General features: G+C 36.5%; 1 protein-coding gene across 1 annotated transcript; it reads left to right on the forward strand.

Annotated features, from left to right (window-relative positions):
- Positions 1-3,390: 3,390 nt before the first annotated feature.
- FAM98A (family with sequence similarity 98 member A) lies at positions 3,391-19,128 on the forward strand. Its single transcript, XM_061155611.1, has 8 exons — positions 3,391-3,549; positions 6,829-6,977; positions 9,103-9,237; positions 12,834-13,018; positions 14,055-14,135; positions 14,676-14,792; positions 17,062-17,229; positions 17,325-19,128. The coding sequence occupies exons 1-8, from the start codon at positions 3,497-3,499 to the stop codon at positions 17,991-17,993; spliced, it is 1,557 nt and encodes a 518-aa protein (XP_061011594.1). The 5' UTR covers positions 3,391-3,496; the 3' UTR covers positions 17,994-19,128.
- The last annotated feature ends 8,698 nt before the right edge of the window (positions 19,129-27,826 follow it).

Here is a 27,826-nt window from a genome sequence, read left to right on the forward strand (position 1 = left end):
ACTCCTGGAAAAAACTGTGAAGATTGCTGAAATGACAACAAAGGATTTAGAATATTACATCAACTTAGTTGATAAAGCAATGACAGGGCTTGAAAGAATTGGCTTTGGTTTTGAAACAAGTTTACTGTGGGTAAAATGCTATCAAACAATTTTGCATGCTACAGAGAAATCATGTAAAAGATTCAATTGATGTGGCAAACTTTTTTGTTGTCTTATTTAAAGAAATTGCCACAGGTACCCCAAACTTTAGCAACCACCACCCTGATTAGTCAGCAGCCATCAATATCAAAGCAGGACTCGCCACCAGCAAAAAGGTTATGACTCACTGAATGCTCAATAATGGTTAGCAGATTTTAGCAGTAAAGTATTTTTTAAATTAAGGTATGTACATTTAAAGGCATAATGTGCACACTTAATAGACTATGGTATGGTATAAATGTAACTTTTATATGCAGTGGGAAACCAAAAAATTCATGAGACTCCCTTTATTGTAACATCCACTTTATTGCTGTTGTTGGGAACCAAACCTGCAATCTCTCCAAGGCATACTTAAAAGAGTATTTGAGACCCTACAAGATTAATTCTACATGCTAATATTTAGGGGAGGGGAGTACTGTTTTCAGTATGCATGCTGAAAAGGACTTTATTAAATAGCATATACAAACTTTAATTTCATGAGCAACATAAGCAAATCTAGGGGTTTTCTTATTTTCTCCTGTTGGAGAGTTATTCTAAGGGCAAATTCATCAAAAGTGGAAAATGCTGTAATTTTTCAACTTCTTTTAACTGAGGGGAAAAAAAATTAATTGTAGGTGCCTGTTTAACCAGCTTTGAGAAATCACTCTATGACAAATCTTATATTCTAATTAGTAGCAATTTATTTGTCATTATAAAAACTACCCTTGTATGGATTTTAAAAGTAACCCTTACAATCTCAGCCGCAAAAAAAAATTTAACTACTACATAATTCAAAACTTCACCTATAATCGTCTTTAAGGTTGTGACATAAAAGGATGTTCCTCTGAAAACTAAATTCAATTTTCATTTCCATTTTCCCTGTTACACTTTTTTTCCAACAAGTATAGAATATATTTACTCTTTACAAGGATATTTGGAAAGTTTGGACTTCAAACTATTATTCATCATTTCTAGTTGAACACCTTCTAAACAGAAAACTTATCTCTTAATGATAATCTAATTGACTTTAGAAAACTCTAAAGAGAACTCTTACTTAAATTGAACTGAGGCAAAAATCATGGTTCCCTCCTCCCAGATCAGTTTTTTCATGTAATTTAGCTCAAATGACGTCATTAGATATCCAGGCTACAATACAAATATAAAATTTTCAAAATTAAAATGCAAAAGAATCCTATTAGATCCTGTAGAAATGACAGCAATATTTACTCTTAAAAGTATTGCAGTAAAGTCCCTTATAGATTTAAGTAATATTAAAAAAAAAAAAAAACAAACTTTATGTTGGCTACCCTTCATTTACTCTAACAGTTTGCATTAGATAGAGAAGAATAATATATTTAGAGGAGCCATCACTTGTTCACTCACTAATAGTATTTGTTACAACTTACACTTAAAAGTGAGTCAAGGGCTTCCCTGGTGGCTCAGTGGTAAAGAATCTGCCTGCAGATGCAGGAGACACAGACTCAATCCCTGATCCAGGAAGACTCCATTAACTGCAGAGCAACTAAACCCCTATACCACAACTATTGAGCCTGTGCTGGGAGCTCCAACTACTGAATCCCGTAGAGCCCAGAAACTACAGCTACTGAAGCCCGCATACCCTAGAGCCTGTGCTCTGCAAGAGAAGCCACCGCAATGAGAAGCCCACATACCTCTACTAGAGTAGACCCTGATCATTGAAACTACAGAAAAAAGCCCACATGGCAATGAAGGCTGATACAGCCAAACAAATAAATAAAATAAAAATTATAAAAAGAAAAGCGAGTAGAGAATGAAATCTTTTCCCCACTAAACTGATTTAGCACTGAGAATTACTTTTGTTTAGCACCTTCAACAACCCAATGAGAATAATTATTCCATTTTTATTGTAATTACATATAAAATACACAAACATAAATAATCTGTTTATTCAACCAGCTAGATATTCCTCTTTTCATATCCTGCTTGTAAATCCTTATTGGACTACTCAGGTAAGGTCTATGGTAACTCCATTTCAAAGGCCAGTTCCTTATTGGCAGTACCATTTTTGACAGACCATTAGGTTCACCTAGCCCTTAGTATCCTCATCTGTAAAATGGGAGTAATACTCATATAGACTTACTGTGCTTGCATTAATACCACATCAAGAACATACTGGGTACATAATAAATGTTAATTCCTTCCCTCTACTCCAGATGGTGCAAAATAATTTTAAAAATTACTATTAAGGGTGGGAAGCATTTATCCATCAGACACGAAAACGTTTAAGAATTGCAAAATTAAATCTACTAGGACCAATGTGAAAACTCTTTAATTAAATGCCTACATAGTGTGCCATATGCCAATTTATAGTTAAATATAATTTTCCAAATATATCATCACTTTGAATACAATTTTTCTCATTTTTTTCAATAATTTCTAAGCACAAACCCAGCCAGTACATGCCAAGAAACAACCAATTGTGAACCGTGTCACATTCTGCCAAGTCAATAATAGTACAACAAAAAATGTATTTACTTTCAAAACTGCGTGGATTTAAAGATATTTTAGTCTACTTGAGATTGATATGGAATGAAGACATCCTCTGACCTCCCTCCCCGCTTTAAAATAAGATGCTTAGTGTCTGGGAAGAGCTTAATAAGTCAAGAACGCAAAGGGAGGGAATGAAACAACTTTCTTAAGCCGTGTCAAGGGAAAGTCGACTCCTCCGTAACGCTGAAATACAACTACTGCAGCCACAAGGAAATCCAGTTTTCTATCATTCTCTTGGCACTTGGCCCGTCTACCCCTAAGCTAAGGAACTATCTCGGAGCGCACGGATGACCCACAGCTAAAGCTACAAAATGCCAGCTGGCTGCAGACATCCACTCTGGTAACTCTTCGAGATGCAAAGACTCATTCTCAGCCAGCACTCAGCCAAGTTATGGGACCCCTCCACCCCAGACGATCCTCCCCCACCTGCCTCGCCCCACGACTCGCACATGCGTACACCAATTAGAGAAAGTTAGCGCGCTCCCCGCCTCGCCTAAGTCCCCACGCCCAGCTGCCACGCAGCCAGACTTCCTGCCCTTCTTGGGGCCGCCGGCTTCACTATTCAGCAATACGCATGTGCAAAAGGTGTCACCTGGCCATCCTTTAGCCGGCCGGGGCCGGGCGACAGGCGGAACCAAGTTTCTTGCGCACGCTCCAGACATGCGCAGTGCAGGGGCTGAGGCGCCAGCTGTTGACTTGGAGGTTCCGGAGAGGCAGCGCATGCGCGAGTGTACGCGTTGCCGGCGAAGAGGGGAGCCTGACGACTCGGAAATTTGAATACCACAGTAGCATGGAGTGTGACCTCATGGAGACTGACATCTTGGAGTCGTTGGAAGATCTGGGGTAAGACTGCCAGGGCACCGGTCTCCCAAACCCCCACACTACAGACCCCTCGGGAACTCCTTCTCCGCCTCAGTCAGAGACACCTGCCTCTCCGCGCCGCAACCCGTGGCTCCTGGCTGTCGCCTCCCTGTAGCTCCGGGACCCCAATTCTGCGTCCACTACCTGCCCTGTCGGGTTGGGGTCCTCCGGCTGCGACGCCCCTAGGCTTGCCCTGTGCGCCCTGCAGCCGACCTTCCCGCAGCGTTTGTCAGTCATGCGTGTCATTGTCTGGGTCTGGCTCTCGCCACCACCCTCCCTGAGCTCCTTTCCTTGCTCCCTGTCCTCGCCCTACCCCCTCACTCTGGAGGTTGCCAAAGTTGATTTTCTGTTTTCCTACTTGTCCTCCAAACTTCCAGCTCCTGTCTTGAGCCCCTGCTCCTACACCACCCCAGTTCTCTCAAAAAAAAAAAAAAAATCTCCTTTGCCCAGTCATGTCTGCATGCACCCAGGCTTCCCTCAGCCACAAGTCTGTGCGCTGCATCCGTTCCTCCTGCCAGCTCACTTGTGCACCTAACCTGTCGCCACCTTCGTGGGAATCATGGGGAGTTTCCCTTGATTCTGACACTCCTTCATTGAGCCCCATTAGCCCTTTCCCTTAGGGCCATCTTCACCCACCAAGTCTCTGTGTATTTGTTGTGCATTTTGTCTCTCCCCATGACAGTTACCGGACCATAATTCATTAATATCTAGAAGCTGGAAATAGGGCTTCTTATCTCACTGGGTCACCCAGTTCAGGGTGCTCAGTTAAAACTTGAGAACTTAGAATTTCTTGGGCTAAATGTGGTTCCAGAAACAAACTGTATGATTAAATATTTGCTTATAGATATGGTATTCCCAAAAAAAGAAAGAAAAGAAAAACAGATTTAGGTAACTGTATAAAGTATCAAGTCCGTTACCAAAACCTTCCCCTAGGTTTTACCTTGCTGTGGAAAACCTTTCTTATTTGGGAACGGATACCATGAGGTTTCCCAACATCTGCCTATTTAAGTAACTTGTCCTGGCACGGATTTTTAGGAAAGGAAATGGTAATGCTTATCATCTTTTTTTGTCAATGTGAATTGTCATTGTACTTTTCTTTGGAACTTGCTCTGAATTTTCATGAATATTCCAGGCTTTAGGTGGCTTATTTCTTTGATGAGGGCCTATTTAAAAGTCACCCTCAGTGAAATGGTGTCTTTTTGGTGGGTCTCTCAAACTTTAAACTGCTAGATTTCAGACATGAAACCATTCAGCAAACATTTTTGAGGAACATTTGTTCTGTTGACAGTGTTGGTGTGAGCTTTTAAGGGTAGAGAGTGAGGTAGAATTGAAGTTTACACTGTGAAAACATGCTGTGAAGAGAACTGAGGAGAACCAGGAAAAGGAGAGGAAGTGGGGAAGGAAAACTGGAAAAGGAAACAAGTCCTAAGCTTCCTGGAAGAACACTTAAGATTAGTGATGAAGGAGAAGTAGAGAGAGGATGGAGGTAAACCTTTTTTAAATATAGTCACTCTGCATGGATAGAGGTCCCTTAACAATTAAGTGATTGATGCCGCTTCTTCTCATTATTGTTCTTTTATTCTCTGTTAACTATGTTTTTCTTCTCTTGGGTACTATAAAAGTCATTGTCACTGTAATAACTCTAGTTAAATAAATCATGGAGATGGGTTGTAGTGTAAACCGTGGGATACTCTGAAAACTTGACTATAAATTTTAACGTATAACTGCCTAGTTTGGTGGCATTCAGCCATTAAAATTTAGCCTTAATTAAATTACATGTACTTTTCAAGGATTTGCTGTGAAAGACTGAGGGCAGGAGAGGTAGGTGATGGAGGATGAGATGGTTGGATGACTATCACCGACTCCATGGACATGAGTTTGAGCAAACACTGGGAGATAGTGAAGGACAGGGAAGCTTGGTGTGCTGTAGTCCATGGGTCACAAAAAGTCGGACAAGACTGAGCAAGTGAAAAACAGCAACAATTAGAAATAAATGACAATCATTTATTTTTAGCCTGGTACACAGTAGGAATTCAGTAATTACTTGCAGGAAAAACTTAATAAGTTTAAATGTGTAACAGGAGGAGAAGTTTCTAGGCCTGGTTTTTTTTTTTTATTTCACTGTCTAATAATTGATTTTAAATGTAGATGTCAGACTATACTTTATATAACCTCATTTTTGTGTGTGAGGTTTCTTCTGTCCCATTAAATATGTAAGCATATAGTTACATTTTAAAAAGAACTGAATGGCATTTCTGTACCTCTAAATATCGAACTACCTTGAGCATATTTAATAAGTATTTATCAATATTACATTTAAAAGATAAAATAACCTTCTGAAGAATATTTTTAAATGACTTTGAGAATGACAAAATACTTAATTCTAGCTATTTTCTAGATTGAGGTTCATTGTTACTGTTGTCTTTTATGAGTATCTAAACATTTAATAATTTTTTAAAATTACATTTGAATCCCTTACAAAGGATTGGGATTCATTTGCACCAGTTCACCCAAACATCAATTTGCCAGCAATTATTAAATTAATCTTGACGTTTCTCTGGTACTAGTATGTCTTACTAATTTTAACTATCATTAAATATAGAAGAAAGAAATAATAATTGGCAAGTTTTTGCTTTTAAAGAAAATTATTAAAACCTCTAATTTCTGGAATATCTTCTAGAAAAGACATCTAAGTTTTATTTCTCAAACAGTAAACTATGGCATGCATGTGTGCATGTTCAGTCACTTCAGTCGTGTCAGACTCTTTGTGGCCCTATGGACTTTAGGCCCCTCTGTCCGTGGGATTCTCAAGGCAAGAATGTTGGAGTAGATTGCCCTGCTCTTCTCCAGGGGATCTTCCCGACCCAGGGATCAAATCCATGTCTTCTGCATTGCAGTTGGATTCTTTACCACTGAGCACCAGGGAAGCCCAAACTATAGTATAATTTATCACTTATAATCTGGTTTTAATGCTGATTTAATTAAAGTGAGAAAGCAAACCTTTGTACAGTGAGCTCTCCGAAAATGTACAGAGGTTGACATAATTTACTAGTACCTGAGTCTATTCAGTATTCACATATTTTGAAGGGATTAACTTGCTTTTTTAATGGTTTATTTATATATGCAAGTTTAGAGATTGGTCATTGTAGCTTTATTAAATCATTGCTTGATTAAACAAATAAAATGTGAATATATTGTATTTGTAACATATTAGATGTGATTTTTTTATGTTCTTCTGAAGTGTAATTTCTTACTCACCAGTTACAAGGGTCCATTGTTAGAAGATGGCGCTCTGTCTCAGGCCGTCACTGCTGGAGCCAGTTCCCCTGAGTTTACCAAACTCTGTGCTTGGTTGGTGTCTGAATTAAGAGTGCTCTGTAAACTAGAGGAAAATGTGCAAGCAACTAACAGTAAGTAAACATTCAGTTTTAGGTGCAAATATAAAAATGAAGTTTGTATTTTGAGTGAACACTATCAGTACTACAACTGAAATTTCAAATTCTTTATAAATGTAAAAAAAAATTCATAAGGAAACAATGCTTTTTTTCCCCTCCATTGTTTTTATAGATAAGGTAATTCTGAAGTTGAAAAACCAGAATGTAGGTTTACAGCTGTTTGTGGAAATGGAAAAGACCCTTTTACTGAGATCAAAAAACTGGAGACAGAGTATATATGAACTTTTCATTCTTTGTAAAAATTGTAAGATCTTGAGTTGGTGGCCAAAACTAGAAATTGGGGTGTTTTTCTCTGAGGATTACCAAATTCCAGAAGTATATATAACATGTAAATGCATTATAATTCTGTTATACATGGGGAGAAAAAACACTTTATTAAGGAACTTTCTGTATCATAGGAATGTATCACTAGGTTCATCACAACCAGATCCATCATCATGAGATTTATGGTGTGGAGAGCTGTTTGGTATTTACCTGCCAATTTTGTTACTGCTTTAGCACTAGTTTTGATGCTGTGAAAGAATCAAAATTGGAACCTGACACTCCACACCCTGGTTCCCTCCTATCATAGGTAAACCCATAATAGGAAACAAAGAAAAATGCTCACTTGCTAACCTACCCTTGTGGAAAACTATACACATAATCCCCCGCTATGGAATCCAATTTTGAAGAGCTTACTCTTATGTATTTAGTATATTTAATGTGTATAGTTAGTTGCATCCAGCTCTAATTATTAAGGAGAGTATAGTGTAAAAGTAGTAGCAACAGCTTACACTTACTGAGCACTGGCCATATTCTAAGCACTTTACAAGTGTTAACTCATTTAAACCCCAGGGCAACCCTACCAGGCTGCTTTTATTCCTCCTTTTATACATCAAACAAGGTAGCACAAAGGTTAAGTCCCTTGCCTGAGGTCACACAACCAATAAGTGATACAGGCAGGCTTCAGTCCCCAGCAGTCAGGTTTGGGAGCCAGTGTTCTTTACATTGCCTGTTTCCCTGACATTTCAGAGACTGCGGGTGCCTTTGAAAACAGTTAATACTAGACGGTAACTGTTTATAACCAGGAGCCCTGTTGTTCAGATGAAAACATATAGAAGTCAATACAAAACAGGTAAAAGTATGGTGTTCTAGTTGAAGTTGAGAGGGAGTGCTCTGAGCACAGCTGTCTCTTCTCCAGCTGCCTCTAACAGAGTTCTTTGAAACTCTAAAGTTCAGAGAACACAGCTTGCAAAACACTGATAATGCATTCTTCCCATTTTATAGGTGAGAAAAGGGAGTCAAATCAAGAGACTCTGTCAGTGTATTAGTTAAATTTTACCCCTTTGCGATACTGGATAGAGTACTATCAAAACAGTAAGGAAGAAGAGCATTGCTTTTTCTTGGTTCAGCCAGTAAACACTGTATCTGACATGTTATGAGAAGACAGAAATACAAATCATGTTCACCATCTTCAAATGGGAATTTTAGACACAACTGAAACAAATAGAGATTAGAACAGTAGTTAAATGGTTCACTTTGTGGTTCACAGGGAAGGAAACTCGGTGAGTGTAGCAGGCTTTGGGGAAGGTTTCATCAAAGAGCAAGACCATTGGACTTTGATGGATATGTGGGATTTAATAGCGGAGGAGAGGGTAAAGGGCATATCAATCACGGAGTCACTGAAGTTAGGACATGTAGGTAGAAATGAGACTGCCCATTTCCAGGATGGTGAGGAGACCAGCCTGAGGGACTAGAGGGAAAATTTCTGGAGGTTGTAGGTAACTACTATATACAAGTAATAGGAACTACTCCTGCCAGTATACCGGAAAGGGCAAGCAAAGAGGCTGTGAAGAATCTTCAAAGGCAAACAGAAAAAATTAGATTGGATGAGGTGGAACTTAGGAATCCATTAAAGGTAATAACCTAATGAAAACTGTTTAAGAAAGCAAATAGGCTGTAGTGTGAGAAAGGATGGATTAGAAGAGAAAGGTACTTGTGTTAGGAAAATACTATTAAAATTTTCAATTTATAGATAATTACTATGCCAATGGGGGAAACAGTAATTTTTGTTAAATAAGATTATTTTAATTCTTAAAAGGCCCAAGTGAAGCTGAAGAATTCCAGCTTGAGGTGAGTGGGCTACTAGGGGAGATGAACTGTCCATATCTTTCACTGACATCTGGCGATGTGACCAAGCGCCTTCTCATTCAGAAGAACTGCCTCCTTTTGCTCAGTAAGTTCATGGCTACTAGAATGTAGCTATTATTTTCTGTTTATGTTTTCCATGACTAATAAAACAGGTTTAAAGAAAACCTTGTTTAAAATTTCTAACTAAGAAGCTAATGGTGGATTCATGCACTGGTAGCAGTGTCGTTTTGTAATTGCTACTCGTCTATGGTTTAAATTCGGTGTGGTGCTCAGCCTGCTGTGCTTCACCTGACATGACTAAAAGTACTGCTAGAGGTTATCCAAGTGAGTTATCATCCAGACATCAGTGTTCTAGACCAGAAGCACACTACAATCAGCTAGGAAAATACTGTGGGGGTAATGAAGTTTTTTTGATTTTTTTTTTTTAATTTGTGGACAGTAACCATTCTAGGCACAGTAAATGGAAAATGTAATTATTTAAAGTATTTTGTGTTGTTATTTCTTTGTGGCTGGGTAATTATTTGTGGATTTCAAATTTGTAAAGATGTCAAATTACAATGTAAGCATTTCTAGAATACTATTTGGATTGTTCCTGTACTTACTCATCATTTGGGAAGTAAATTTTTATGAAAAGTTATTTCCTTCTATGTTTTTTTTTTAATATACTAACTACTATTTTTCTTTTTACCCTGAGAAACAGTAAGTAGACTCACAAATTTTATTGCCTTATGTAAACTCTCCGATAACTCTCCAATAACTCTCACCAGTCGTCTTAAACTTAGAATTTTTGTAGCATTCTGAGACACATTTAGATTAAGCTTTGGTTAAGTGAATATTATAGTTCTTATTATGACAAACACTGTTCAGAGCATCTTTCAAATGTTTGTCTTTACAACTTAACTATGGCTTCTGAAAAATGATGCAACTCCAATTTTGAATGTTTAGTTTTTAAAAAAGCATGTGTTCATAGCCATTATATTTAGGAACTAAGGTATTCTAAAATCACTTTAACTTCACCTTTGCCAAATGATTGTTACTGGGTGGGTGTAGGGGTGGGGGATGGGTGCATATTGTTAGATACTGCTTAAGATACTGATATTGCTGGCATGTGGTTCTTATACATGCGTTCATTATCCTTTAAATTGTGTAATCCAGTAACTGGCTCAGCCACAGTATACTCACTGAATCTTCCTTTGTAGCACTGCTTATCCTTACCAATACCTGATATTTGGCACTTAGAATATGTTATCTTACATAGGAAGACAACAGCTGTGTGGAAAGCTCAGTAAGGACCCTGAATTAGCTAATTCTTCCAGAGAGCTCAAAAAGAGTTTGGTGTTTCTGTTCCTGGTGCTTATAAAAAACCACTTAGAATATAAATATTTTATAAAAATGCCTTTAACTCTTTCCTGTTTCTTAAGCAGGCTGTTCTGAACATTATTATTTTGGACTCAGGGTCATCATTATATTTTAATGTGCTGTTACCTCAAAAGCTTTTCAAGAATATATAACTGTTTGCTCCTCAACTAAATGACTAAATCGACTAAAGCTTACTCTGCTTTTGGAATTCTTCATACATACATACACACTGCTCCCTTCCTTCTCTTTATCTTTGCTTCTGCTCTTTCCTCTTTCTGAATATTCCCCGGTTTGTATCCTCTCTCATGCTAGTACGCATTTATGTACATGTACTCATCCTCTTTTCACTCTGTATAAATATTTTTCATCTTTCCAAGTATCAGTTGTCACATCTCAGTGCTATAATTTTACTTGCTTCTTGCAGCACCCTACCTCATTGAATTGAATCTTTTAATTCCTGAGGGGGGAAAATAACCAACCTCGTTAGAATTATTAGTAACACAGAATAGTGTATTCTCTAATAGTCTGTACTGGCTGAAAAACTCTCATGTGTCAGGTTAAGAACTGTTGTGGCTCTTAATTGGCCTTTGTGGTTGTCAGTATATTAATATTTCCCTTAGGTATAATAAGTCTAATATCTTTGTATGCATATATTCTTTGTTTCTAATTAGATTGTCAGTAGAGATAATCTTTTTTTGTTGTGTTTTATATCTTCAGTGCCTTTTCTGATATTTTGAACACACCAGTTACAATTAATGCTTTTTGATGGTAATTGTGTTGGTAAACTAATTTTGTGAATGCCTGAGCTATGTTTTCCCAAATTTAGAGACCAACTTATTAAATCATATATATGATTTTCTAGAGCAAGGGTTGGCAAACTTTTTCTTAAAGGGCCAGATAGTAAATATTTTCTGCTTTGTGGGCCATAAGGTCTCTGGCAACTACTTAACTCCACTGTTGTAGCATTTTAGTGGCCATAGATGACATGTAAATGAATTTTAGAGTGTGGCCATGTTCCAAGAAAACTTTATTTGCAAAAACAGTTGGTTATTTTCATGGCAGTGGGGTTTTACTATTTTGATCTTTTAATTCATGCAGTTTGCTATATAGAACATGTTAAGATTTTATCAAACCCATTTAGAATGACCTTACCAGAATCTTAGCTGTTTATTCTAGAATACGATTTGGCAGCTTTTCAGAAATGGTCTGCTAAAATTATGACCTCTGTACTTCTCACATTACACCTTAGGTACAGGAAATGAGATATTCAGGCTGATCATTCTTTTATACTTACTGTAGGGCTTAAGAGCCCAGAAAATGTCTTTTTCCAGCTCTCTTCCTAATATTGTCAGAAGGTTCTCACTTTGTCACATAACCTGAAATCCTAAGATCCAAATGATTATTAAACATCTAAAAATATAAATGTCCCTTGGAAGGTAAAAGGAATAAGATTGAATATTTTTACCTTCAACTGAATTATCTGAAGCAGATTGCAGCTCTCATTATACCTGGCTGAAGTCAATGAACAAGGGAATTACACTGATATGAAAGGACTCTGCCCAGAAATGATTAGAAAGTTTTGGGGGTTTTTTTCCCCCCTCCAGGGGAGGGGGTGAGAATGAGGAATGTAGGAGGAAAGGGAATATTAAGAAGAATATAGATGAAAGAGGGTATTGTGTGACCTGCCAGAAGGTGACATTAGGCTACTGGAGACCATGCATGAAAAAGGAATGTTTGTAAATTTAGTACCTTCCCCCTTCTCTTGTAAGTGAAGCTTTGACCACTTAAAGAGACTCTTTCACTCCAGTCTTAAACAGACTCCTTGAGTGTTGGAAGGTAAGAGGGCAGGATAGTTACATCACTGGTGTGTATCAGTTGTGAGAAGTATAGATACAGATATATATATATACACACACACACACATATATATATATATATGTAACCTTTTTAACTGTTGCTGAAAACTAGCCACCTGCCACCTTTTGCCAATTTGTTAACAGATGCCAACCCATGTTCTGGAAGTTCCTTGATAGTGAAATTCAAGAATCAGATTTTAAGATGTGATCTACCTTGATCTTTTGGTTTCAAAAAAGAATTGCTTGCTTTTAAATCAGGCTTTAAACATATATTGGTTAAATACTGAATTACAGAACCAGATTATGTGTTACATAATTTGCAGGTAAAAAATGGTTTTCCTTTCTTGTTTTTATCCATTCTTGCAGCTTTATTACGTATCATTAGATCTATAGAGTTGTGACTCCAGACTTATGACTATTAATTGTAGCTGTATCTCATTTTGAAATCTTATTTTGTTTACTTCAGCATACCTCATCTCAGAACTAGAAGCTGCCAGAATGCTCTGTGTGAATACTCTTCCAAAAAAAGCTCAAGAAGGAGGCGGTAGTGAGGTCTTTCAAGAGTTGAAAGGCATATGTATTGCTCTAGGAATGTCCAAACCTCCAGCCAATATAACTATGTTCCAATTCTTCAGCGGGATTGAAAAAAAAGTAAGACCTTTAGTACCAGATTGTAGTGTATTAAAGGCATAGTCCTACAGTTGTTTGAAATGAAGCAAGTTAATTTCTCTTAATGGGAACCTAATGTACATATTTTTAAGTGATTGTTACTAAATGAGTTTTGCGTTTTAAATCCTAGATACCTTCAAGAAAAATTGGTATTTTACTATTTTTTTTTAACATACTAGCATGTTTCTTTTTCAAAAAGGAAACTTTGCACCTTGATTTATAAACTGAAATAAACTAGAAATAATGTAAAGAGAATTAGGACTTAAGTCCATTTAAAAGTTATTTTATCATTGAACTTTGATGCAATTAATAATTTTGAGGTCTTTATCATTAAATGTTACCACCATTCTCCCCATTGACTGGACAGAAAAGGATGTAAATGTTTTGGGATTTTAATCCAGTCACTTCAAGTCTTACATGTTTCATTCGACAAACTAGTCATGTTAACTGCTAATATAATCTAGTACATGAAAATAAGTTAGAATTGTTTTTATACTACATATTATCAACAGTTAAGAGTCTTTATATAATTGATTAGGAACAAGCAATTTTAATTAAAAAATTAATGAACAGAAGAGAATGATACTTATTATAGCAGAGTTATTCTCTATATGCATATCTGCTGGACTCTAAGAATTGCTACATTTGCCTTGTGGGGTAGATGGATGCCATGATGCACAAATTTGGCTGAACTCTGCCGGGGAGCAGCAGTGTATCCATAGTCCATATTTTTCTGTGTGTTCATTCATTCATTCAGCAAATACGTATTGAGTGCCCACTGTTGTCAGGCACTGTTCTAGGTGCAGTGAAGGACTGACTCATGCTTCCATAGACACCTGAGGAGTGGGTCAAGTGAGTGTCTTTATCATGTGGGTCTTGTACATTTCAAAACATCCTCCACCTTTGCCTCTGTCAGGAATCTTCTTTTGATGGCAGGATATGATGGGAGTTGGGAAGATGAGGAGGATGTGTTTTACTTTTAGATTTGTTTATTCATTCATTTATGTTTTTGTGTCAGTTAAAGGAAACATTAGCAAAAGTTCCACCTAATCATGTGGGAAAGCCTTTATTGAAGAAGCCAATGGGACCGGCCCACTGGGTGAGTAGTGAGCATCCTGAGTAAACTTTGTAAGGAGCCATCTACCTATCTCAGGATATTTATGTTTGTGCTTTGAAGTTATATTCTCTAATATGGTGGACATCCTTAGAATCATTTTTGTAAGTCTTAAGATTTATCCAAAGTAATTTTATTTATGTAACATTAGGAGTACTTCTTTCATAATTTGTAAAAAATTTCACACAGCTGATTAAATTGAAGTTCAGTATGATGCATGTTTCTAATTGCCAAATGGGTTGCCTTCAAGCCAAAAGCTTCACTGGGCTGAGCTCCACACAGTGAGTTACAGGAAAACTAAATGAGGATTTTGTACTTACATATTCTTTATTCTATTTTGAGATGACATTATTATGCCTGTCATTTCATTAGTTTATTATAACTTATTATTCTGTTTATTATATAACCTAAATCATTTTGTGCTGAGTGCTGGGCATTCAGTTGTGAATGAAACAGTTTCTCCCCTTTTGGAATAGGGGATCAAGCAGATTTAAATTCTAACTGGCCTTTTTAATTTTGTTTCAGGAAAAGATAGAAGCAATTAACCAAGCTGTGGCCAATGAATATGAAGTTCGGAGAAAGCTGCTAATAAAACGTTTGGATGTCACTGTCCAGTCTTTTGGCTGGTCTGACAGAGCTAAGGTACACATTAAATCACTGAAAAGAGGAGAGATTTCTGGACGTGATCTTTAAACATACTTAACACAGCTTAGATGTAGTGCAGACTATAAGAGAAATACATAGGAGATACACATAGGGGTTTTTCTTTAGTGAATTACTGAGTAGCCATTCAACAATAATGAAAACACTTATTTTTCAATTTTTTAATAAATTTCAGCAAAGCTATATGTTGTAAACCCTACTGGAAGTATCTATTTGTAAGAGAAAAGTAGAGTACCTAAAAATTACTAAAAATAATAAAATTTTAAATTACTTGCTTAGTTTAAGCTAACAGTTTAACTTGCTAATTAAATAAATAAATTAAATTAAAAATACTGATTTTGGAGAACCAAATATTGTGACCCATTTATAGAGAATTGGAGAATCCAGTACGACTTTGTTTTATTTTAGCTTAAATAAGAAAATCCAGGTAAAGATCTTGGTCATTCCAACAGGTATTTATTAAATATCTACTATTTTATCAGTAAGTGGTAATTAATTGGCACCGTTGGTTAATTTGACCTTCTTAGAACCCTGAAATAGAACTAATTCTTGAATTTATGTGGAGATTGATCCAAAATGTTAAAAGTTCATTTAATGGTGCATTCATTTTTAAAAGTAGATTTTTTCTGAACTTTAATTGACTGAGAAATGTTTTTATTTAGTTCTCCCATTATCTTCCTAATACAATAAATGTTAGTTTCACCTAAAATCTTTAAACCATAGTATAGTCCTATTTAGCTGCTAAATTGATGGGGTAGATATTTACTGAATTACAATATATTAGTGTTGGAAAGGGGTCTTAGAGATCAGTCTTAACTCCCCTCATTTTGCAACTAAAAACAAATGGAGACCCAAGTGAATGGAAGGTTTTGCCTGAGATCTCACAGTGAGTCAGTAGTAACACAGGGAATAAATTGTTCTCTTTGGGGCCTCTTGTTGAGGAAATACCAGTCCTTAGTTAAAATATCTTTGATGATAGCAGTCATTTCACTCTTGGCATAATACTGTACTTCAAAAATGAAAACCTGCAACTTTGGACTAGAAAAGCATGTAATGATTGATGGATGTGCATTGACCCCAGGTATTAACACTGGAATTCTGGTCTGAACACTGCCGTTAACGGACTCTACTCCTGGGGTTCTGATGCAGTATGTCTGAGCTTCTGTTTACTCTTTGAACTTTTGTTTCATGTAATGAAATTTATGTATTTGTATGTCACTTTGAAATTACATTATAAAATCAGTTTTATTTGAAGCTATTATGAAACTCTTTTCTCAAACTTGTTTGTTTCTATTCACCTAAAGATTGAGCACTTACTGTAGGTACAATAGTGACTACAAGGAAATGAAACATAAGACATTCAGGAAGCGTTTCTCAGACAAGCTAATCTCTTTAGCCTTTTAATTATTAAAGAAAATTTTTAAAAATAAAAAGCTATTTGTCATCCCACTGTCTTAACCACGATAGCTGTTTTCATTTTTAACATTATCTTCTTTACATATATAATCATAGTAAGCATCTCTTTTTATACTTTTCCACATAATATAATTTAAACTTTTACCATCAATATTTGAGTACCTGTACATAACTAACAGACTGAGCAATTACGTTTTGTTCTTGTGCTATTTTCCTGTGTATTGTAGCTGTAGCTGTTGCTTCCAAATTTAATAGGTAAGAATTTGTTGTTGCTTCCCCACATTTAGGTTACTTTAATTTGCATTTATTGATCCTATCTGGAAAACATGTTTTATATTTATTGGAACTTTATTTTCTCTTGTGTAAACTTTCTATTTATATCCTTTGTTCATTCATCTTTTGTGATCTTATGTTGCAAATACATTAAATGTACTTCTACTAAATGGTTATAAAGTAGACTCTCTTTTTCTTATTTATAATAGAAATGCCTTCATTTTATCTATTTAAATATAAGATATAGATAAAATGAAGGCATTTGAGACCAATAGCATGGGAAACCTTTTTTGTTCCACAGTCTTAAAGGGAAGCCCCTTTATCTCCATACCCCCTTCTATCCCCTTTATCATTCCTTGTTGTATCAGCAGGTCTGACAGCTATACTCTAAGATAGTTCTTCACTAGATAGGAGCAGTGGTGAGTATGTAACTTTTTCTCTCATTTGGAGCCTAGTAAATCCTATCATCAAACATTTTGAAAATCTTTTAACTTGTTTAGCATCAATGTTTCTGTGTCATCTTGAAAACTGACATTTGTCTTTGAACACTTTCTTTCAGAGTCAAACAGAAAAATTGGCGAAGGTTTACCAGCCAAAACGCTCAGTCTTATCTCCTAAAAGTACTATTTCTGTTGCCCACCTTTTGGCTGCAAGACAAGACTTGTCAAAGATCTTAAGGACGAGCAGTGGCTCTATAAGAGAAAAGACTGCCTGTGCCATCAATAAGGTGATAAGACTACCTTTAACTTTCTTTCAAACATATTTATTTATGTTTTTAAAATAAAGTAATTTAAAATTTAAAATATCTTTCTTATCCCATAGGTGTTGATGGGCAGAGTTCCTGACAGAGGAGGTAGGCCCAATGAAATTGAACCTCCACCCCCAGAGATGCCACCATGGCAGAAAAGGCAAGATGGCCCCCAGCAACCAGCAGGAGGACGAGGAGGCGGGAGAGGTGGTTATGAACATTCCTCATATGGAGGACGAGGAGGTCATGAACAACAAGGAGGAGGGAGAGGTGGACGTGGTGGCGGCTACGACCATGGTGGCCGAGGGGGAGGAAGAGGAAATAAGCATCAAGGAGGCTGGACAGATGGAGGCAGTGGAGGAGGGGGTGGCTACCAAGATGGCGGTTATCGAGATGCGGGTTTCCAGGCCGGTGGCTATCATGGTGGCCACAGTGGTGGCTATCAGGGCGGTGGCTATGGTGGCTTCCAAACATCTACATACACAGGAAGTGGATACCAGGGTGGTGGATATCAGCAGGACAATAGATACCAAGATGGTGGGCATCACGGTGATCGAGGCAGTGGTCGTGGAGGGAGAGGGGGTCGTGGAGGCCGCGGTGGACGCGCTGGCCAAGGAGGAGGCTGGGGAGGAAGAGGGAGCCAGAATTATCATCAAGGGGGGCAATTTGAACAGCACTTCCAGCATGGAGGTTACCAGTATAATCATTCTGGATTTGGACAGGGAAGACATTATACTAGTTGAGGCTACATAGAACCTTACATTTTGCTAGAGCTCAAGTAATAGAAACTTAGTTTCAGAATCCTGAATCCAGCATTGATTTTGAATTAATGTGAGACCACCGGTGACAGGCAGATTCCTGCTTGGCATAAGCATTTGTAGGTCTTCATACAATACTGTTCTTTTTTTTTTTTTTTAATGGACTTACATAATGCTGTTTATTTGAGAAACACATACAATATCTCTCCTTTGTATGAAGAATTTCTTAAAAGGTAATTAAAACTGCCTTTAACTGACCAGTTTAGACTAATTCCACAGTCAGAACATGCGTATTTTTCTGAAGAAATTACTTGAATAAGTAGTTTTCATGTTTTCAATATGCAGTTTTGAAAAATGAGAATTCTTCTAGATTTTTTTAGATTTACAACTAGGAAACCTTCCTCATATTAACAATCCATTTATATGTGTTTTCCTTAAAGTATTCTGATGCCTATTTTCCAAGCACAGTTCTGCCCTGATTGGCTTTTTATTCAGAGAGGTTATGCAACATTTGCTTCATGATAGAACTTTAAGGTCAGTTCCTATTAAATGAGCTCTTCTGCAGATAGCACATTCAGTAGCCTTATCCTTTTGACAGAATAGTACCATATGCTCAACTCTGAAAACCTTGAACACGGCCAAAATCCATAAAGATTATAAAAGCAGACTAAGTTGTGACCTATAGTACATGTAGTCATTTAGTTAAGTTTAGCAATTCAAACTGACCTGCATCCATTCAAAACAAGTTCCTCTTTCAACTTTATTTTTACTTGAAATCTGCTAGAAGAAACAGCAAACTGAAATTTGTTTTATGCACGAGTTAAAACCACTGGCTCAGCAGATACAAGTTAGTTTGCTTTGGGCAGGAGACTTTTTGTAATGAAAGAAATGCACTACCAAGTAAGAGGACAGACTTTTGCTTAGAGCAGGAGGCCCTTTATTATTGCTGCAGAAAACAAAAGCCTGGCTGAGTTGATGTTTGACACTCACCGTTGCTGAAATCTACATGACGCTTCTTGCTGGGTTTTTGTACACGTAAATACTGTCAAGCTGTGAAAGAAAATGGCTGGAGGTGTGCTTTGTGTGAAAGGTGAGCAATAAAGTATCTGTATGTTCTCTCTTTGGTTTGAGTTTTATTTTAGCCACTTTTTTTAAACTGATGAGTTTAAGTAAGCTCCAGGAGTTAGTGATGGACAGGGAAGCATGGTGTGCTGCAGTCCATGGGGTCGCAGAGTCGGACAGGACTGAGCAACTGAACTGAACTGATTCTGGACGCTTGCTTCAATCTTATGAACTAAGGCGTTTGTTCCCCAAAGATTCTCAAGTGTTTCATTGAAACATAGTTTGTGGTAAAAGATAAAACCTTACCCTAAGTAAGCTGAAAAAGAGCTGTTTCTGAATTTACCTTTTACTATCGTTTTATAGCTGGATAACTGCACTACTCATCCCTGACCACTAGGTGTAGCTGTTGCTACGTGGTGTTTCAGGCAAAGATCCTTTAATGGCCCTGATCTTTTAGGGGGTTTTTTTGTTTGTTTCTCCATTCTTCTTAGAATGAGAGATATTTTGAATGAAGTGAAATTCAAAATATAAATATATGTTTATAAGAAAAAATAGTATTTCCTTTTCCTAGTAAATTGGGGTTTTTAAAGTAAAGAATCAACTCATAACTTACCATTCAAAATATTCTATTTGCTGTTGAGATAATTACATTCTTTTGATTGCTAAAACCATTTTAAAAAGCCTTGATCATTTTGTTAATTTTACCTGTTTATTAGATTTTTCAACTGGAATTTACCATTCTAAAGTGTTCAGATTTGAAGATAATTTAACATACTTTTATTTATCATTAAAGATTTTAAGTTCTATCTTGAAAGTTTTAAGTGTTTGTCTCTGCTTAATGCTGTTAAATATGTTTAGTATGTATAGGAGTTTCCTATTAGAAATAAAATTGTCAAGGTTTTATATCTTAAAATGGTATCTTAGAATGTATTAACATACACCTTAGTGTTTGCTTTAATCTGTTTTCTAGTATCAGACTCCACAATGTACTTAATGACCATGTTTCATTCTTTCGACAAATAGAATTTTATTTTTATGGTTACTAGCTTACATTTCATATGTCATTTTTATGTGATTACTTTTCATATGTGAGCATATAAGAAAACAAATGATATATTTCTTGACAATGCACTCTACTTTCTGCTTCATATCAGAACTTTATTTTCATATTATAAACCCATAAAAGAATTGTCTTTTAGTTTCTTTTCTTTGACATATATTTTAGTGCTCTAGAAAGAGAATATTTCAAACCACTAGTTAGTTTTGTTATATTAAAGTTCTTAGGTTTATTTAGAGTGTTGATTTTACACACGTTCTTAACCTTTACTTGTAGAAAATAATGACTAACTGGTGTAGGGAATATAGGAATTTCTTGGAGAAACAGTTTTTAGGAGGGAATTTCTGACATGTGAAATCTTAAAATATATATATATATATATATATATATATATTTTTTGGCCACACTGCATAGCATACGGGACCTTAGTTCCCCAGCCAGGGCTGTAACCCACCCCTGCAGTGAGAGCACTGAGCCTTAACTGCTGGACCTCCGACTGCCAGGGAAGTCTCAAAATAGTTTCTTAATAGACTGAGACAGACAGGACACTTTTGTTGGTGTTTTGTTTCCATCTCTACCACGAGCTAGAACAGGATGTCAACATTTTCTGTGAAAATTGCCAGAGAGATGCCACTACCATTTCCATTTCTTGCTCTAGGCCCAAACAGAGCTAGTGTCTGTTGGCTACCCCCAAAACACCACAATGGCATATTGATTATTTTAAAGTTAAGAAACTGCCAACGAAAGAGGGACACTCTGACCCTCGTCTGTCTCACAGAAAGCAAGAAATAAGTCTCTTGTGTGAGACATATACTCCATGCACCTAAAGATAGAAGGACCCTAACTGCGGAAGATAGGGAATTCAGGTTGAGAAGCCCATATCAACAACCTTGTTACTTCTTTAATTTACTACCCCAAGCCCAAACTGTTTAGAGTTTCCACTAATTAAGTGCCCAAAACCTGAATTTCTTTGTCCTGTTAATTCCTCACCAAAAAAAAATTTTTTTTCTTTTATCTAAAACATAAAAGCTGCCTTCTTTGGCTGGGTTCCATTTCTCTGAGACCTCAGCTTGCAGAAATTAAAATTTGTTTCCTTTTCTCCTACTAATCTGTCTTAGGTCAGTTTTATTATTAGTCCGCAAGAACTCAAGGAGGGTAGAGGTGGAAATTTCTTCTTTCTCAACACATGCAACTGGAATAGAGTTAAATAAATTCATGCTGAGGGAAAGCATTTAAATTTGTTTCAATGTACAGCTGACCTTTGAACAATGCGGGAGTTAGGGTTGCTGACCCTCTCCACTGTGCCTTCAGCTGCAGATTGTACAGTACTGTATTGAAAAAAATCCACATTTAAGTGGACCTGTGCTATTCAAACCTGCATACTTAGATGTTTTTCCACTGCCCAGGTCATTTACATTCTTACACTGAGATTTTTTTTGTGGTGCCCATCCTACCATTTTGGACATTTGATTTGCTGTGTTACACTATTTTGAAAATAGATTTTTAATGTGTGTATACTATTTAACCATCTACCCCTTTAGGTAACCTGGATGGTATTTGATTCAAATTTTTTTTTTTAAATAGGACTATTCAGTTTACCTAAATTAAGAAATACATTCTTCACAGGGTATCTAATATTATATAAAGTTCTTTTCCCCCTACGTTTCTTGTTTCTCTCATTTTCCACTAACATTATGGTAGTCACTAGAAATGCTGTGTGGTGCTCAGTGCTACACATCCACATTTGTATAGGTTAATGTGTTCCAAGGGTTCAGATCAGTGTTTAAGCAGGTATGTATGTCAGTGTTGAAGCTCTCCTTCACCTTGGGTGTTTTGAATCGCCTGCAAAATTGTGTTGCTAAAGACTTTGCATGAACTTAACAGTTGGTGTGAGAACTTCCATAGTAAATCATTCACTCCCCACTAAATGGAAATGAAGAAGCCTAGGGTGGAGATGGAGAAGAAAAGAAATTTCACATATTTCTTAGGAATTTGAGGAAAAAGCTTAGGGGGAAAAGTCTACGAAAATGACCAGTACCTATTCAGTTACTATACTTTGCTCAATAAGAGAGGCCTGCACTTCAGTAAACACTTGAGTGCTGCCCTATTCAGGCACCATGTTGGGTATTTGAAGCACAAAGGTCAGAAAGTCCCTGCCTTGGAAAATGTCCAGAGGCAGAGCCAGAAATAGATGATCGTATCATAAGACAATAAAAACTGAACATTGTACCAGGGTGCTAGGCTAGCACAGTGTTCAGAATTGTTCCTATGAGGTGGAAATTGCCTGGAGACGTTGGAAGAGTTGCAGGGGTCAGGTTATGGAGGGCTCTGTATACTTTGCTAAGTAAATTGAACCTAATGTATGTGCTTTAGTATGCTGAGGCTTGTAGCCTGGTCAGTTTTGGATTCTATATAATCAGCACTGGCTAAGAAGTAGAGAATCGATTTAAGGAGGGAGGCAAAGATTGGAATCAGGAGCTTAGAGCTTAAATTAATCAAGCATAATAGAGCAAAAGGACAAATTCAGGAAATATTTAGGAGGTAAAATAGGATTTTTTTATTTAGAGTAAGAATAAGAAATTCAGTGTGACTAGTTTTTGTGTGTGTGTGCTCTATTTTTTTTTCACGATTTGTTCACTTTTAGTTGAAGGATTAGTAGAGACCAGTTGTGTGGTATAGAACACCAGTCATAAGTCGACTACACTAACATGAAACTACAGAGAAATTTGTTTCATTCTAACTAAACTTCAATTATCAGAAATTTATTTAAAAATTTCGAATGAAATGAGTATGAAGTAAACCCTAACCTAAAGGGATGAGAAAGGGCTATTCGATAATCTTATTTACAATGATGATGATCTATAACAGTTTAATATCTTGTATGTGTGTGCTGTATGCTAAGTCACTTCAGTTGTGTCTGACTCTTTGCAACCCTGTGGACTGCAGCCTGCCAGGCGCCTCTGTCCATAGGATTCTCCAGGCAAGAACACTGGAGTGGGTTGCCATGCCCTTCTCCAGGGGATCTTCCTGACCCAGGGATTGAACCTGCGTCTCTTATGTCTCCTGCGTTGGTAGGCAGGTTCTTGACCACTAGCACCATTTGAGAAGCACTTAATATCTTGTAGGGCTGCTATCAGTTAACTTCTTATCCAGTTACTGAGGTGCTTGCTATGCAAAAACAAAAGTGATTGAGAATATGTTTCCCCAGAGGCACTTTCTCAGTAACAAACTAGAGCTATGAATGTGTATCTGTATGAAAATTCAAAAGCAATGACTGGTTGCAAGAAATACTTATCTAACGATTCATTTAGAGCACCTAGAGGCAGGTAATCTGGATTCAGAACCTGGTACACCAGCTCTGTGACCTTGAACAAGTTATTTAATTTAGCTAAACCATACCAGGGTTCCCTAGTGGCTTAGCAGTAAAGAATCTGCCTGCCAATGCAGGAGATGCAGGTTCAGTTCCTGGGTCGGGAAGATCCCCTGAAGGAAATACAAGGAGGAAAGAAAGGAAGGAAGGAAATGGTAATCAACTCCAGTATTCTTGCCTGGGATGTCCCATGGACAGAGGATTCTGGTACCGTCCATGGGGTCTCAAAGAGTAGGACATGACTTTACAACTGAACAACATCACCAACAAACCATAAATAATCTTCCAGTCTGGAAAATCTGGATAGCAGTTCCCACCTGCATAGGACAAGTATGTGGTTTAAGTGTGATAATCTGTGTTAAGTGCCTACCACAGTGTTTGGTACATAATAGGCATTCAGTGTTTAGCAATTATCACTACAGGGGTAATTAATACTCTGGAACACCTTAAACAGAACCTAAGAGATTATATCTCTTTTCCCTTCCTGTTTCATTTTGAAACAAATATTGCAAAGAAGTACATAGCATTCTCTCTTTTCTCCAATTTCAAAACAGCCTAAAATATCCCAATTGCCTGCACCTACAGAGTCTATGATGGACAGTCGCTATGCATCCTTTTGCTTTTTAGGTTTTTGTTCTTTTTTTTTTTTTTGTCTGACATGAGAATTATTTTCCAATGTATTTAGTGTGTGTTTAGAACAGCCTTGTAACAGCATCGTCAAGGAAAATCAAGGGAGTGAGTTGAAGATTAGGAGACTCTTTGCTCATTGGCTCATGTTACAGAATTCTTTTTATATCTCTTTTGAGTGTTCCCTCTAGGTGAGCATCTTTTTTTTTTTCCCCATCAAAAATCAATCTAAAATAAGAAGGTAAGTTGATGTCTGTGATTTAGCATAATGTTTTTCCAAAATGGAATAAACAAGAAAACACAGTCATTGCAAGAGATATGCTGCTTGAACAGATTGCTTTAGGCAAAAGAATAAATTTAAAATCCTCATTTTTCACAAATATTCTTTCCTAAAATAAGCTGAGAAAATAAGTTTTCCCACTTTGCAAAAATAAAAAATTCCAAAATACATCCCACATCTTCCTCTTAGGAATTGACCCATCTAGAGACACTGAGTTCAGAGCAACCAAAAGAGTACTGGTTAATCATATGGATTCTTTTAAATATATAAATAGACTATTTTACATAATCTATTGAGACACATTGGATTAAAACTCATGGGAAAAATGTTAAGTGACTTTCAGGGGTCTTTATGCCCTAAAAGAACCGATTTTATCAAGTCATGTCATGAGATATGTATTCTGATCACTATCAATACTCATTTCATTTTATAGAAAACAATAAACATTTAAACTTATGATAAAAGGTATATAAACTTAAAAATGTGCAGGTGACCAGAAAGGCTTAAATTGATAAACTAATTTCTGATTGATAAATGTCTTCATGTGTGTTTGAGGAATAATTCATTACTAATGCATTGTCCTGAACCAAAGAAATCTCTCCCTGTATATTATATACCAGACCAGCCCCTACTTGAAAATATAGGCTCTGTCTTTGGAGTGTACAGAACACCACCTTTAAAGTCATTTTAGCCATGGGAAAAATAAGGGTAATAGTGTGATATACTGGAAAGAGGACCATATTAGGAGCTGAAAAAAGTTGGTTCTTGTCTCAGTTCTGCTAATAACTATAATTTTTCTGTTTCATTAAGTGATTATTAAAAGCATAACTATGCATTCTTCTCTAGTCATTAGAGAGTAATTTGTTGCAAAGGGGCACTTGTCACTGTTCACCTTGCCTCAATTTGTTCCTGTGTGACACAGACCCTAAGGACCGTTAGTCCATGCTCCCATGCTCAGGCACTAAGTCTTGCCTGACTTCTTGTGACCCCCATGGACTGTAGCCTGCCAGGCTTCTGGGTCCATGGGATTTTCCAGCAAGAATACTGGAGTGGGTTGCCATTTCCTTCAGGGGATCTTCCTGACCCTGGGATGGAAACTGCATCTCCTGCATTGCAGGCAGATTCTTTACCACTGAGCCACCAGAGACGCCCAAGGAGGGTCTATGCCATTCTTTTATTATGATTATTTAATTTTTGAATAGGTAATAACATGGATCAAAATTTGATATGTAGGAAAAAGTTATTCAAAGAAATCTCACTTTTGCCGCTCAGCCACATGGTTCTACTGTCACAGACATCTTATTTGTTAGGGTGTGTGCATTCATGTGTTCTCTTTCAGAGATATTTTAAACATAAAGAGATTAAATATATTCATTCTTTCCCCTCATTTGTAGACAAATGATGGCTGCAATACATATCATTTTTCACTTTGATTTTTATTGAATGTTTATTTTGGAGACCATTATCACTTCATAGTTTTTTTTTTAACATCTAAATGGTATTACGTTATGTGGATATAGCCATTTATTTAACCGAAGCTTTATAATGGATACTGGATTATTTCCAGTTGTTTCCTATCTCAAACAATGCTGTTATGAAAAACATGCTCACTTTGTATTTGTCTTATGTGCAAGTGTATCTTGAGAGCTCATAAGTAACAGCCTGGATTCTGAAGACATATTTGAAGCCTGGCTGCAGCATTTAGTAGCTGTGAGTCCCTGAGCCTGTGACTTAACTTCTGTGTGCCTCATGTTTCTTATCTTTAAGAGCTCAGGTTATTGAAAAGATTCGAAGAATCCCTTTATATAAACTACTTGGAAGAGTGAGTGCCTGACAGACAGTAAATGCTGTATTAGTTGCTGCTGCTACTGTTATTGGTATTATTATCACCATTATTTTTAGGGTAAGGTCCCAGACATGGAACTACTAAGTCAAAAAGAAAATACAGTTCTAATTTTGATGGGTATTGCCAAAATAGTCTTCAATCGAGATTCTACAAATTATTACCAGCAATGATGTGTGAGTAGAATTTTTCTCCACATTCATGCCCAGAAAGTATTTAAAAATTTTTAATCTGACGAGTGAAAACTGTTACTGCATAGTAGTTTAAAAACTTTTTAAAAGGTTATGTTTCTTTTTTTGTGAGGAGGGTAATACGGTTTTATGAGTCCTTTGGATTTCTTTTGGTGTGACTGACCTGTTCAGTTCCTTTGCCCATTTTCTTTGAAACCAGGATGTTGAATTTGTTTTATGAATTTGTAGCTCGTATATTAAATAAACTGTGTGTTAGTGGTATGACTTGCAAATATTCTAAAACATTTTTTAAATTTATCTTTTGACAACTTTTGCTGGGAAGAGCCACTCAGACTTATTTATTTTTTACATAGCTGATTTTTATGTCTTCTCTTTTATGACTTCTGGAAACTCATGTTTGAAAAGGCATTCACTATCCAAGATAACAATTTAAAATAATCATTCCATAGTTTACATTCCATAGTTTACAATCATTCCATAGTTACATAGTAGTTTGATTTTTTTTTCCATTTAAATCTTTTATTCATTTGGAAATTATCATGATAGAAGTTTTCAGCTATTGATCCAAATTTAAGGTTGCTACCCAGTTGTCTCAAATTATTTTACTAAGTAATATCTTTTTTTGAAATGATATGAGATGGCCACTTTATTGTATACTTAATTACTGTATTAGTTCTCCTGTTTCGAACTTCTTAGTCCTTTTCTGTGGATTCATACCCTTTTAATAAACTGTTGTATGCTTTAATATCTGACAGGGCTAATTAGTACTCACTCATTGCTTTTTTTCCTATACTTCCTAGCTATTTATGTATGTTTTTTCTCCTATAAACTTTAAAATCAATTTGCTAACACTCACACACACAAATTCTCTCAGAGTTCACGGTAAATTCAAAGGTTCACCTAAAGAAAACTGAAATCTTCACGATGTTTCCTTCCTCTCCAGGAAGTTGGTACCTTTCCATTATTTCAATCTTGTTTTGTGTCTATCAAGAGCATTTTAAAGCTTAGTTTGCTTGTTTCTTATTAAGTTTATTCCTTGATATCTTAACTATTTTGTCACTTGTATATGAGGTCTTTTATTTTCTGATTACTGTCTGTATTAATGACATTTCTATTCATTTAATACCCAATTACCTTATTGGTTTTTCTTTTTGCTTGTAGTAAGTTTTCAGTTGATTCACTTGTAGTTTCTCAGTGTAGTCACTTCACTGTATTTGTTTTTGCCTACTTTAAAATGTTTATACTCCTGTTTCCCTTTTTGTCTTCTGTATTACTTAACACCTCTCAAAGGCATTGTTAGATAATAAACGGTGATAGGCCTTCTTATCATCGGCCAGTCTTTACTCACAATGCTTACAATGTTTTCTAAGTATCTTCCTGGTTTGGGA

Source organism: Dama dama, chromosome 11, assembly GCF_033118175.1.
Source record: "Dama dama isolate Ldn47 chromosome 11, ASM3311817v1, whole genome shotgun sequence".
In the NCBI taxonomy this organism is placed as follows: domain Eukaryota; kingdom Metazoa; phylum Chordata; class Mammalia; order Artiodactyla; family Cervidae; genus Dama; species Dama dama.

Bases quoted from the DNA above. Each gene is read 5' to 3' on its own strand.
- FAM98A (XM_061155611.1), top strand. From the start codon at position 3,497: ATGGAGTGTGACCTCATGGAGACTGACATCTTGGAGTCGTTGGAAGAT. The intron at 3,550-6,828 runs GTAAGACTGCCA...CTTACTCACCAG, and splicing joins GAGTCGTTGGAAGATCTGGG to TTACAAGGGTCCATTGTTAG. The intron at 13,019-14,054 runs GTAAGACCTTTA...TTTTTGTGTCAG, and splicing joins TCAGCGGGATTGAAAAAAAA to TTAAAGGAAACATTAGCAAA.